At 48.1% G+C, this 12,470-nt stretch overlaps 1 protein-coding gene and 1 non-coding gene across 2 annotated transcripts; both read right to left on the reverse strand.

The window, feature by feature from the left end:
* Positions 1–4,049: 4,049 nt before the first annotated feature.
* RPLP2 (ribosomal protein lateral stalk subunit P2) lies at positions 4,050–8,704 on the reverse strand. Its single transcript, XM_066551865.1, has 5 exons — positions 8,605–8,704; positions 8,039–8,162; positions 6,241–6,289; positions 4,555–4,653; positions 4,050–4,167 (listed from the first exon to the last, which is right to left on the reverse strand). The coding sequence occupies exons 2-5, from the start codon at positions 8,159–8,161 to the stop codon at positions 4,091–4,093; spliced, it is 348 nt and encodes a 115-aa protein (XP_066407962.1). The 5' UTR covers position 8,162; positions 8,605–8,704; the 3' UTR covers positions 4,050–4,090.
* On the reverse strand, positions 5,970–6,102 carry LOC136558531 (small nucleolar RNA SNORA52). Its single transcript, XR_010783902.1, has one exon. It is a non-coding gene; the product is annotated as a small nucleolar RNA SNORA52 (small nucleolar RNA).
* Positions 8,705–12,470: the final 3,766 nt, after the last annotated feature.

Raw genomic sequence — 12,470 nt, forward strand, 5'->3', positions numbered from 1 at the left:
AACCCTCATCTCCACCTGGAGAGGTGAGCCCTGGCACACCTGAGCTAAGACTCTCTTACAGGCCCTTAACACCAAGGCCATCACGGAGCTTCCACCCCATGCTTCTGATGACACAGAAAGGTATTTTCATGTAGTCAGCCCCAAAGGAAACATCATGACTCGCCTTTTCCAGAGCAGGGATTGTTCTGCAGAATAACTGGTCACTGGGCTGTGAATTGAGCAGAAGTCTGTGGCAAAACTGACCACTGAACCTTGTCTGCAGATACCTCCCAAACATCTGTAACCACAAGAACATCTTCATTTAGGAGCCAGTGCTGCTCCCTCTTTTTCCAGCATTTCCCAAGCCTTAATGTTCCTAGCATGTCTGGAAAATAGAACCAACAATGCTGCGACAATGCTGGGGTTAGTTTCACTTGATTTCCCAACAGCAATCTCATCCTGAGTTGTTTACATCACTCTGCCTTGGCCCTCAAGGTTACTTATTTGAGGAGGTTAATGCTGCCCTGTTGAAACAGGTCGATGAAACGAACCATGTGAACACTAATCTCTTGTGGAGTGCTGCCTGGGTACTGGCACTAAGCAAGCTGACAAACAACTGTGCTTTTCTGAAAAATAATTAACCCCCAAAACGAATCTCTTTCTGCCCAGTAAGAAAGTGCTACCGTTCTGCTATTGCTCACAATGCAGCAGTAAGCCAGATCAGTGAGATTTACAAGGCAGCTTTTCCTGCATGTTAAACTCAACTGAAACTCTTCAAATCCACTCGTGCCCCTGCAAGTTGAAATGCCACAGAGACAGCTTCACATGCAATCTCTCGTTGTTGTGCTTCTTTTCTAGCCTAATGAATGGTGAGCTGTTAGTACCTACAAGATAATAACATAGAGGCAAACAATCTCTGCTTTTTCAGGAAGACTTTGTGTTTTTGCCAGCCATTGGGAATTCAAAGGAAGACCAAAGGCAGCCTGTTACAATGTTGATTCCAAAACGTTACTTTAGTATTGTTGTCCATAGTCAGCAAGAAAAGCACACCAGTCATGAAGCTCAATCCAAGTGCTTTCAACATCACTGGAAAGCCAGAGTTAAATGTCTTTTTCTTACCTGTGATGTTTGTGTATGTCAGGTCATTCCATGGCAGACTCTTGGCACTTGCTTCATAGGAGCATGTCCTGAGGCAAAGGAGCAGTCCTGCTCCTTTGGGACTGAATTTTTCTTCTAGGAAAGGTACTACAGCCATCTCTGCACCTACGTAAGTCAAACCTCCTGAGTTCAGCAGGCCTGCCTGCCTGTAGCAGCTTGCAAAACTGGGCCTTGGTAGTAAGAGTGAAACCAGTTGAGAGTGGCCCCAGGGAGCCATTGCTTATTGCTTTACAGTAGCGTCCAGGACATTCTCCCTGCTTTCCAAGTAGTGGAGATGCCTTGTCCTTCTCCCTGCCCCATGGTGTTTGTAAGGAATGACTTTCAGTGAGAGCTGATTTGAGACAGCACGGCATTTGTGTACCAGTGAGGAAAGCTTGCACGTTTCAACGTCAAGCCTATGACTAAATCACTCTCCCCTGCTGTCATTTTGGTAATGATCAGTTACTAGTGTAATCTCCAGGCACAGGACTATCCCTCCCTTTCTCTTCAATGCCCTTGAGCCCATCTTTTATGAAGAATTCAGGAAAAATCTTCTCTAGCTAAAATTGATTCTGTAAGGGGGACGGACTGGGCCATAAGTCCACGTATGAGCAGGCACTAGTCTCCTCTGAGAGAATCATGGAATACAATGCAACCACCCCACAAGTACTGTTGCCTTTAGTAAGTCTGAAAGGGCATTGCTGAGACTTGAAAATTCAGAACAGTGACTCCAGAGCAGAAGCAGGGATCTCATCTCCTTCACAGCTGAAGCTCATTGAAATCAGAACAGAGGGAACTCCATGTAGAGCACCAAACAAGTGTGCAATAGACTTCCAGGCACATCACTGCTCATGTACAAAGCCATCAGGTGGCAACAGTTTCATGAATAGGTAAGGAAGGGGGAAGTAAACTTAATAGGTTTGATTTTGTATTCAGAAATGTTCACTATGAAGAGGTTTTAGCAAAATCTGCAAAATGCCTGTGAAATCTTGGAGCAGAGCCGAGCCACGCCCTGTTCTTTTCAAGAAAAACTTACAAAGTGGTTATGTTACATTGACTCCTTGTGGCACTGTGATGAGAGCTCTATTTTCAGTGCTTTCCCTGAGAGCTGCCCCCAGAAATTTCTTCTCAGAACAGATTACCAATGAGCCATCCTCTTGCTCAGAGCAGGTTAATTGAAAGTTTTGCACTTTTGCAAAGGAATTTCAAGGTTGTAAGAGGACACCCACCGCAGGATCAGGCACATAATTCAAGGTTAAAAGGTCATAGGAAGAAGAAAAAAACAGGGTGAAAAAATAAGTTAGTCTAGATGTAGTTATACTCCTCCCCTCGTCACAGTAGCCAGCAACTGGCACTACAGGTTTGTTTCATCCCATGAGCCTGGGCACAGCACACTCATTGAATAGCTTAGTGCCGTTCAAATAAATTCCTTTTGCATGGAAAAACCCTGCGTGGCGTGCCAGGGCAATCCCTTCCTGTGTAAACACTGATGGTGCTCTTGAGGCAGCAAAGCAAGGCACTAGTGGGCAGGGGGGAGGCACCTCTCACTAAAACCACATCCAAAACCCACTCTTTTTCAGTGACCTGAAATGGAGAAATCACCAAGAAAAAAGCAACACAGCCCCCCTGTGCCCAGGACTGAACCACTGTCATTATGGGTCTGACAGAGAACCCGGTGAACAATGAATGGTTTCCATTACTACCAGATCACCAGGCTGGCACTTAAGAGACAAAGTAGATGAAAGGTATTGGCACTGTTACTACTGTACAGTTTTCTGGCACCAGGGAGAGAAGGGCAGCAAGGGTTAGTTGCTTAAATCACGGCCATTTTGAGAATCTAACTTCCAACTGCTCTTTTGCTTTGCTGTGAAGTATTGGGTGTTTTCTCTCAGTACACCAGATACAATAGTTTTTCCTACTTGGATTTCACCCATCTCTACTCCCAGAAGTACTTTCCATGCTTTGTCCAATGACTCACGTGAACACAGCTGTATCAGCAACTGCTTTTTCCCCCCAAAAAAAACTACATTAGAAAAGCTCCTCAGTATACACACTGCATCTTCTGGACTCTACCTGTACAGACTTAATCACAAGATCATCACACATGCAATTTGTACTCAACCTACCTACAATGACTTCCACAAGAAGCCATGTTAAGTTGCCTGCCAAAACCATCTTCTAGCAGTAGACACTTAATAAAGCAAAATTTACCTTTCTCTCAAGCTGATACGTTCTTGGCATGCCAGAGATATTTCAGTTCTCCGAAAACACCATTCTCACGTTTCTTTGTTCAGATCAAGGTACAATTTATGTCCTGATAGCCCAGAACAGCTGTTCAGCATGAAGGGCACCTCTGCATTGATCTGTGTCTTACAGATGCAGTTAGGATTTTTTCTGGTTAGACTGTTAAGCATATGGATGTACCAGGAAATCCTAGTCAACCATTTTATCGATGTTGTCCCTAGATCTTGGAAATCTGACAGTCATGAAATCGGTGCTTTTAAACATTTAAAAACCAAATTACTATAATTAGCTCTGAAATTATGCTACTGGCCTAATTCAGGCCTGCTGTTCTTTCAATTTCACATTTTGGAATTAAATAAACAGATCCTGGAAAACAAAGTCCTTTTATTGCTGAATAGATGAGCCACTTCACTGAGTAACTGAGAGCAAAACAGAATGGAGGTGGCTATTATCAGGAAGATTCCGTTTCCACACACTGTTTAAGAAACAGCAGTGTCAAAACAAGCACCCAGGTTCACACAAGCTTTGCCATTTCCTCAGTACTCACAGAGCTGAGTCTTATAGTCTGTCAGAAAATTCACACACCTATTCACACACAGAGATAAAATCAAAGCTGTGTCAGAGCTATTTAAAGAACAGCTGAATCCAAGAGCACTTGTATGGTAATAATAATAATAAACACAAAAACATTTAAAACAAAGAATTTTAATAACTTCTCTATAACAAATAATTAATCAAAGAGGCCGAATCCCATGTCATCATCAGATTCTTCTGATTCCTCCTTCTTCTCTTCCTTCTTCTCCTCAGCTGAAGAAAAAAAAGACCAAGTGAATAGTCAGTATTCACACTGCACCACAGATTTTCAAGATACAAGTTTTGGTGTTCTCAGCTCTGCTGCCTACTGGAGCCTCCAGGGTTTATCTCATTCCCCTTCAGCAACCAAATAACACAGAACTGACATTACTGTTGCAGGGATGTGCTTTATACCACCAAGTCTCTGATTCTCGGTTCTAAGCAAGACCAATCCTAAGGCAGACCAAAAGCAAATGTGTCTGACTGTCCAAAGGAAAAGTAACTGTTCAGTCGACATGAACTGCTGAAGTGGAGAAGCCCTGAAACGTCGACTCAGCTGTTAAGCTGGTACCAGAGACAAAAGGAGTTGCCCTGGAGCCACACCTCTCCACTCTCACTCACCGGCAGCAGGGGCCGCAGCTGCGGCAGGAGCAGCAGAGCCCCCTCCAGCTGAGACTGCCACGGCTCCCCCAGCAGGCATGCTGGCAAGTTTTCCATTACCTGAACGGGACACAAGAGAAGGTATTTATTTACACGCTCATCCCAAGTACAGAAGGTAGGGGAAATGGAAAAGTGCAGGAAAAAACTGATCCTGTCTCATGGATTGAACCTGTCACTAATCTGCTGAAAGGACCAAGAGGCTGTATTAATGATAAATATAAATTGTTCTGTGAAAAACACTCAGGAGTTTTAAGATTCACAAAGGCTTATCCCAAGAACACTGGCAGCATATTATTAGTAGGTTTTCTTTTGTTCAAAAAGTCCCTGTCTTTCTTCCAAAAGCTGTCATAAAAATAGCAGCAAACACATCCAATTTCGCACACCCACATTGTTCTCTGAATAGCACAGTAGCCCAGAAAGTGATAATGTACCTCAAAAATAACAATGGCAGCACAGGTTTCTCCTGCTCCTTTTTATTTTCCCCTTTAAGAGTAAAGAGGACTCTAAGGGCATAAAAGGATCACACTTACAGGAGAGAAAGGGAAAGATTGATTTATTTATGGCAAAGAGTACAGTATTTAAACAAATTCCTCAGCACTCTATGAACCCTATATTGCATCTCCTTTGAGACTTCTGATTTCTGCTCGTATTTGGAAAGCCAGCTAGTTCTCTGGCCTCTTGCCTTTCACATACCAAGGCTCCCTTGGCATTCAAAGGTCACATACACACTGTTTGCCTGTATTCCAGTTTCTGGGAATCAGTTTCTAAATAATTCCCTGTTACTTCAAGATCTAATTAAACTAGCAAAGTAAACAAACATGTTTCATATGCATGTATGTTCTAAGAAACGATTTATTTGAAGTATTACAGAAAGAGCGTAAGTGTGTTGTAACTGCGAGTATAATAGCTCTCTTAGGTCTTTCAAACCACGTGGATAGAATGTCCAGTGCCTGCTCCTGACAGCAAGGCTAGGCAAAGTTCTGGCTACCTTTAAACGAAAATATGCCTGCAAATTCCCTTGTGCCTGTACACTTGCAAAAAAATAAAAATTCATTAATCAGAAACCTTTGCACTACCTCAGCTCTGCTTTACTTCAGCCCTATGACCCAGCCAATTCATGTAAAAAGTTCCAGCCGCAGTAAGAGCACAAATTTCTACAGAAATCAGCCCTCAGAGTTCTGTCTCAGGGAAAAGGAAATGCTGGACTCTGAGAGCTCTACAAGAGATGTGCACTGGAGGCTTGTGCTCATGGCAGAGGGTGGAGCTGCACCCCACTGCCAACTGCCTGTTCCTCTTGCTTTACATCACTGGGGCACAGAAGTGGGTGAAACAAAACATCTCCTAGAGGCCCTGAAGGACAGCTCAGTCTTTTATCAACATGTCCAGAAAACTCCATCATGAGCAGACTTCCAGTAAGCTCATACATGCTTCAGTTCTCCAGTTTAATGTAGTCCACAAGCGAAACCCAGCAGGTACTGGCACTGACCTGCAGGGAATTAGAATGGACCTGATTCCACTCAATCCACCTGTGATCCACACTGCTGAACAGACAAAGAGTCTGTGACTTGGCAGGAATTCCATACTCTCAGGTCTAGGCTATCAAAGGAACAGAGGCAATTACCTGGGTCACTCGGAGACTCTACTTACCCTGGGCAATTACATCTTCAATATTTTTTCCATTCAGCTCACTAATAACCTGTAAGTAAAATTTACAATGTTAGAGTTTCCAAACAGCATAAGAACAACCTACATTTAAACAAGTACTGATAAATCATCATATGCAGTTCTTCCATACTGCTGCTTATCTAGCCCCAAAACTCCTTACTTCTAAGTACCAGGAACAGAACATATACATGAAAACTTCACCTAAGTCTTTAGTACTTTAAGCATTTTCATGAAATCTGTTACTGAATTCATAACTAATCCAATGAACTTGGAAAAAAGATGATACAGAGATGTTGTGGAGCCAATTAGGAAGCCCCACCAACAGTGTAAGTCACTGAGGGACTGTTTACATTTCTTGCTTAATGGCCCCTGGGAGGCTCTGAAGCACTGGGTTCTGGACCCAAAACCACAGGGTCCCATTCCTAGCCCTACCACATGTTAACAGGCAAGCTATTGTATCTTTCCCCTGGAACACAGAGTTCCAACTTTAATTTTAGGACCATTGTTGTATAACCAGAGATGACAAAAACAAAACAGAAACCCCAAAACTGCTAAAGCAAGCACTTAAAAATAATGCTCCAGAACATACTGGTGAGTCCCAGCTATGAGGAGTTAGTGGCCAAAGCTAAAGGACTTTAGCAAGAGCTTTTTAACAGGCACCTTCTGCTTACACAGAGCATGGGATGTGTGAAACCATGTGCCTGCATGACTGCTCCATCGAGGAGAAAGATGCTTCTAAGACTTCACTACATTTACACAGGGTTAAGATACAGAAAATCAAAAAAGATCAAAAAATTAATTATGACCCAATACAGATTCCAGAACAGCTTTCTGAATATTGGAGGATCAAAGAAAGCAATTAATCCATTAAGGTACTAAACCTAAAGGAGCCAAAACCAAAAGACCAGGCATTTAAACAGGAGCTCCACAGAGTTCAAACCAACATTCCAAACCATAGTAAGGACGCTGTCAGCTCAGCCAACCCTCTGTCTTGTTGGGCCTATGGTAAAATACTGGGAAAATAGTTTCTTTTCATCTGTACTTCTCTGGAAACACTTCACATAGGAATATGTGACAAGTGATAAGATCATTTTATTGGTTCTTGGTTTTTTTCCCCATCACCAATTATTTTTAGGTCCACAATGCTGAAGATCTATTATATCACAAGAAACATTCTAATTAAGATACTCTTTAGAAGTTGTTTTGTAACGCAACTACATTCATAATAATTTCCAAAGCCTTCCTATATATTATCCTCAAATACCTTCAATCTCCACGTTAGGACTTGCCTATGTTTCTTGGTGAGGAAACAAATGCTCCTTTGCAGCACACTATATAAGAATGTATTACTGAGTATCAGGCCTTCAAAAGTCTAAGTTCTGAATCGATACTGATCAAAAATAAGAAGCGAACCTTCAGTGCAGACTATGCACCATGTCAGAACATTTTAACCGCATCCTAATATGCAGCCACCATCTCAATGAGAATGATTAGCCTGAACTACCAGAAGCCAGCAACAACTGACAGAGACCTTTGCAGAGGTATTGAATACACCCAATACCTTTGCAGAGGTATTGAGTAAGAAAGCCAGACTTTCAACAAAAGTTGTAAAAACTTATGATTGGCTCAGCAGTGTTGAAATTCACACTGGTAAGAATCACCAAGCGTCTGAATATCGTAACAGTACATCAATAGGGAGGCAACGGGAACACTGAAGCCAAGGAAAGAGCTCCAATGTCTGGTGCTGGCTGGGACATCTGGAATTAAGAGGCAACGCCACCTTGTTCATGCGTTCATCGTCCGTCTCGATGCCGACGCTGTCGAGGATCTTTTTCAAGTCCTTGGACGTGGGGGACTCGTTGCCCCCGAGCACGGCGAGCAGGTAAGCAGCGACGTAACGCATCCTGCAAGGCAGGAGAGGAGAGTTTCAGCATGGCCGAGTTACGCGTGCTCGGAGGGAGCCTATCCCTGCTCCCTCCGAGCCACAATCCTGTGGCTCCGCTTCCAAAGGAGGGCCCGCGGCCGGCGAGGCCACGCTCCGCAGGCGGTGCCGGCACGGGGCCCGCACACGCTCCCGCCGGCGCCGGCACCGCACACCTCTCCCGAAACGAAGCAGTAACGCGGCACTGCCGATCTGGCGTCCGCCTCAGCCCGTCCCGTGCCTCCGCCAGTCCCGGCCCAGGCGCTGGTCGGGAGAGCACATGGCCGCCGCCGTTCTCTCCTCCTCCCCCCCCCCCCACCCCCTCCGGCCCCGAGTGATCTGCCCGAGTCCCGCGGCCGCGGCGGGCTGGCGCGCGCGGGCCGGACGGCACCACTGCCGCGGAGGGGGGCGCGCCGCGCGCTTACCTGGGCAGCGGCGGCGGCGCGGGACAGCGGCCTGGAACGTGCGCGCGCGAGGGCAGAGCGGCGGCGAAAGGAAGAGGCGCGGCCTCGGCAACGCCTTCTTCCCGCCACCCCTCAACAACGAGCGCTGCCATTGGGCCGGAGCGGCGGGCAACGCGCAGGCCAATGGGGAGCCGCGGGTGCGGCCGCCGCCAGCGCGGCCGGTGGCGCATGTGCAGAGCCGGGGCTGCCCATGCTGGGCGTGCTGTGCGGCCTTGTCGTTTGTGCTGGGATGGTGGAGATTCCCCAAATCACGGGGTCACAGAGTGAAGGAAATTGGAACACACCTCTGCGATCATCGAGTCCAACCTCTGACCTAATACCACTCTGTCAACTAGAAACATGGCACTGAGTGCCACATTCAGTCTTTCCTTGGACACCTGCAGGAACAGTGACTGCACCTCCAGCCCCGGGCAGTCTGTTCCAAGGCCTGATCACTCTTTCTGTGGATAAATTACTCCTGATCTTCAACTTAAACCTCCCCTGGCACAGCTTAATACTGCCCTCCACCTCTGTAATCCTGCCCTGGCCTGGCCTGGTAGGGTCAGCACAGTCCCCTCCATTTGTCCCGTGAGCTGGGTTCTGCCACCAGGTGCGCGCAAGGCGGATCCACGCACAGAGCCCTCATGTTTGTTTGTTTCATATCAGTGCAGAGATGGGCAATTGGTGATGAATCCAGAAAGCCAGCGCCTGCCTCTGTTGCATTTCTTCATGGAAAGGGTGGTCAGGCGTTGGAAAAAGCTCCCCTGGGAGGTGGTGGAACCATTGTCCCTGGAGGTGTTCTGGGAACAACAGGACATACCAGTTAGCTTTGCTCTAGTTGTCACAGTGGTGTTTGGTTGGTGGTGGAACTTGATGATCTTGGAGTGGGCAGCAGGATTAGGGAAGTGATCATCCCTCTGTACTTGGCACAAGTGAGGCCACATCTCAAGCCCTGTGTCCAGTTCTGAGCCCCTCACTTCAATTCAGACATTGAGGTGCTGGAATGTGTACGGAGAAGGGCAATGGAGCTGGTGAAGGGTCTGGAGCACAAGTCTTGTGAGGAGTAGCTGAGGGAGCTGGGGGTGTTTAGCCTGGAGAAAACGAGGCTCAGGGATGACCTTAGCACTCTGTACAACCACCTGAAAGGAGGCTGTAGAAAGGCAGGGGTTGGCCTCCCAGGCAATTAGCACAGGACAAGAGAACATAGCCTCAAACTGTGTCAGGGAAGGTTCAGCTTATACATTTGGAAGAATTTCTTCACAGTAAGGGAGATTAGACATTGGAATGGACTGCCCAGGCACAGTGGAGTCACTCTCCCTAGAGCTGTTTAAGGAAAGACTGGACATGGTAGGTACTTAGTGCCTTGGTCTATTGGTCATGGGTTGGACTGAATGACCTTGGAGGTCTTTTCCAATCTGAATGAAATATTTGTGAAATACCTCAACTCCGTGTGTAGATTGGCTTCTTCCACACTGGGTGACACTTGTGGGACAGCACACTGAGGCAAGGCTCCATAGGAGGAACAAGGCTGCTCTCCTGTGCTGGGAGACTGGGAGGTGGTAATCCTGTGGCATGGGATTACAGGAGTCACCACCTGTGCTTGTTCACTTGTGCTCCCCACTTGCACTGGGGAAAGGAATGGAAGTAAAAAGTTAACACTGTGCTGAAACCCATTGGACCCAAACAAACCAGGAGTGCTGGTTCAGCAGCAGGGCTGTGTGTGGGCTGTGGCTGTCCCTGCCCTGCTGCCCTGGGGGGTGCCCCAGCGATCCCCAGTGTGGTAGCTCAGGTGCTCTCAGAAAACAACCAGGCTCAGTGTGTTATAACTGAGCCAGAGCTTGGAGCAGTAGTCAGTGGTTGCTGTCTACTACCTGTGGGAAGAGAAATTTCCCTCAGGGCCATGTGCAGCTTGCATCCAGAGTCCCAGAATCAATAAGTTGGGAAAGACTTCTGAGATCATCAAGTCCAACCTATGACCAAACACCACCCTGTCAACTAGACCATGGCACTGAGTGCCACGTCCAGTCTTTCCTTAAACACTTCCAGAGACGGTGACTCCACCACTTCCCTGGGCATCTCATTCCAATGCCTGACCACCCTTTCTGTGAAGCAATTCTTCCTAACGTCCACCCTGAGCCTTGGCATCAGCTGGAGAGCACGTCCTCTTGTCCTGTCACTTGTTGCTTGGGAGAAGAGGCTGACCCCCACCTGGCTACAAACCTCCCTTCAGGGCAGCCCCAGCCCTGTGCCCTCTTAGGTTCGCAGCCCCTGCTCCATTTCTCTCCCTGGATTTGTATGGAATGAGCACAGCACCCGGAGCTGCCCGTGCCTCCCGCTCCCTTGAAGCCCAGGGGAGCCGAACCGGGACCGGCTGCGGTGCCAGGGCCGTGGCCGTGTGGGGAAAATCTCCTTTCGTGCCCTTGCTGTGGCAGCGGGACACCTGGATACGGTTCCCCATAGCCCCGGCCCGTGTCCCGCTGCCTCTGGCACCTCCCCCGTCCCGTCCCGCCCCGGGTCGCGGCGCAGCTCCCGAGAACTTTTCAGGAAGTGGCGTGCAGAGCCCTGCCCAGCCCAGCCCCGGCTGCCAAGCGCCCGGGACCGGTGCGGAGGGGTGAGACGAGCGGGGCCGTGCTCGGCCGGGCACCGGGCGCGGCTGCGGCTGCTGCCGGGGCCTGGGCAGCGGGCCTGGGGGACAGGGCCGGGGCACGGGGGGCTGCGGACAGCCCGGCCCGGCTGTGTGTCCATGTGCGGGGGTGTGTGTGACCATGTGCGGGGGTGTGTGTGTGTCCATGTGCGGGCCGTGTGTGTGTCCATGTGAAGGGCTGTGTGTGACCATGTGCGGGGGTGTGTGTCGATCTGCGGGGCTGTGTGTGTAAGCATGTGCGGGGCTGTGTGTCCATGTGAAGGGCTGTGTGTCCATGTGCAGGCTGTGTGTGTGTCCATGTGCGGGGCTGTGTGTCCATGTGAAGGGTTGTGTGTCCATGTGAAGGGCTGTGTGTGTAAGCATGTGCGGGGCTGTGTGTCCATGTGAAGGGCTGTGTGTCCATGTGAAGGGCTGTGTGTGTGTCCATGTGCAGGGCTGTGTGTGTGTCCATGTGCAGGTGTGTGTTTCAGAGTGTCTGTGGCACCACATCTATCTGTGTTTGTTGGCCCTGAGGCTGCCTCTGTGGCTTCTGGACCTGCCCTCTGGTATCTTCACCACTGACAGTTTTACAAAGCTATAGCTGATGGACTTTTTTCATACACGTCTGTAAGGGGGCTGTGTACATGTTGTGCACCGTGTCTTTGTAAGAAATGCTCACCTTTATACTAAAGCAGTAGTTTCACTTTTATCCCATTGGCACTCAGTTTCACAAACCAGATTCAATGAGGATGCAGCACAATTTGTGAGCTGCCTCTGGTTCTGCTTCCTCTTCTTCTTTCCTTTACATTTCTGCCCTTTCAGGGGATGATGCCTCCCCCACACTGTGCCTTAGGAGCATCAGTGCTGCTGTGTCCCACAGGGTAACAGTAAAAGCACTGCTCTTCACGGTGTTGCTGGGGCGTTATCTTGTTTCTGACCTGCTGGCCTCGGACATTGGACCCAAGTTTGTTCTAATTCTGCATCACTCAAAGGAAACTTCTGTTTACCAATTTGATCCGTGGCAAGGATTACAAAGAGCTCCTGATATTCACACCATAAGCTAGTTTAATTGCCAAGCTCAGAAGGTGTTGCTCCTGCACCACCAACATGTCTTTTCTAACCCTGTCGCTGGCTCTGACACATTTTCTCTGCTGCCCTTTGTCCACTTGCTTTTATCCCATTGACACTGGGTTTCACAACCGGGTTCGATTGGACCTGTCACAGT

Source organism: Molothrus aeneus, chromosome 6 (genome assembly GCF_037042795.1).
Source record: "Molothrus aeneus isolate 106 chromosome 6, BPBGC_Maene_1.0, whole genome shotgun sequence".
Lineage (NCBI taxonomy): Eukaryota > Metazoa > Chordata > Aves > Passeriformes > Icteridae > Molothrus > Molothrus aeneus.

Bases quoted from the DNA above. Each gene is read 5' to 3' on its own strand.
- RPLP2 (XM_066551865.1), bottom strand. From the start codon at position 8,161: ATGCGTTACGTCGCTGCTTACCTGCTCGCCGTGCTCGGGGGCAACGAG. The intron at 4,654-6,240 runs GTAAGTAGAGTC...TGTCCCGTTCAG, and splicing joins TGAAGATGTAATTGCCCAGG to GTAATGGAAAACTTGCCAGC. The intron at 4,168-4,554 runs GTGAGTGAGAGT...TTTTTTCTTCAG, and splicing joins AGCTGCGGCCCCTGCTGCCG to CTGAGGAGAAGAAGGAAGAG.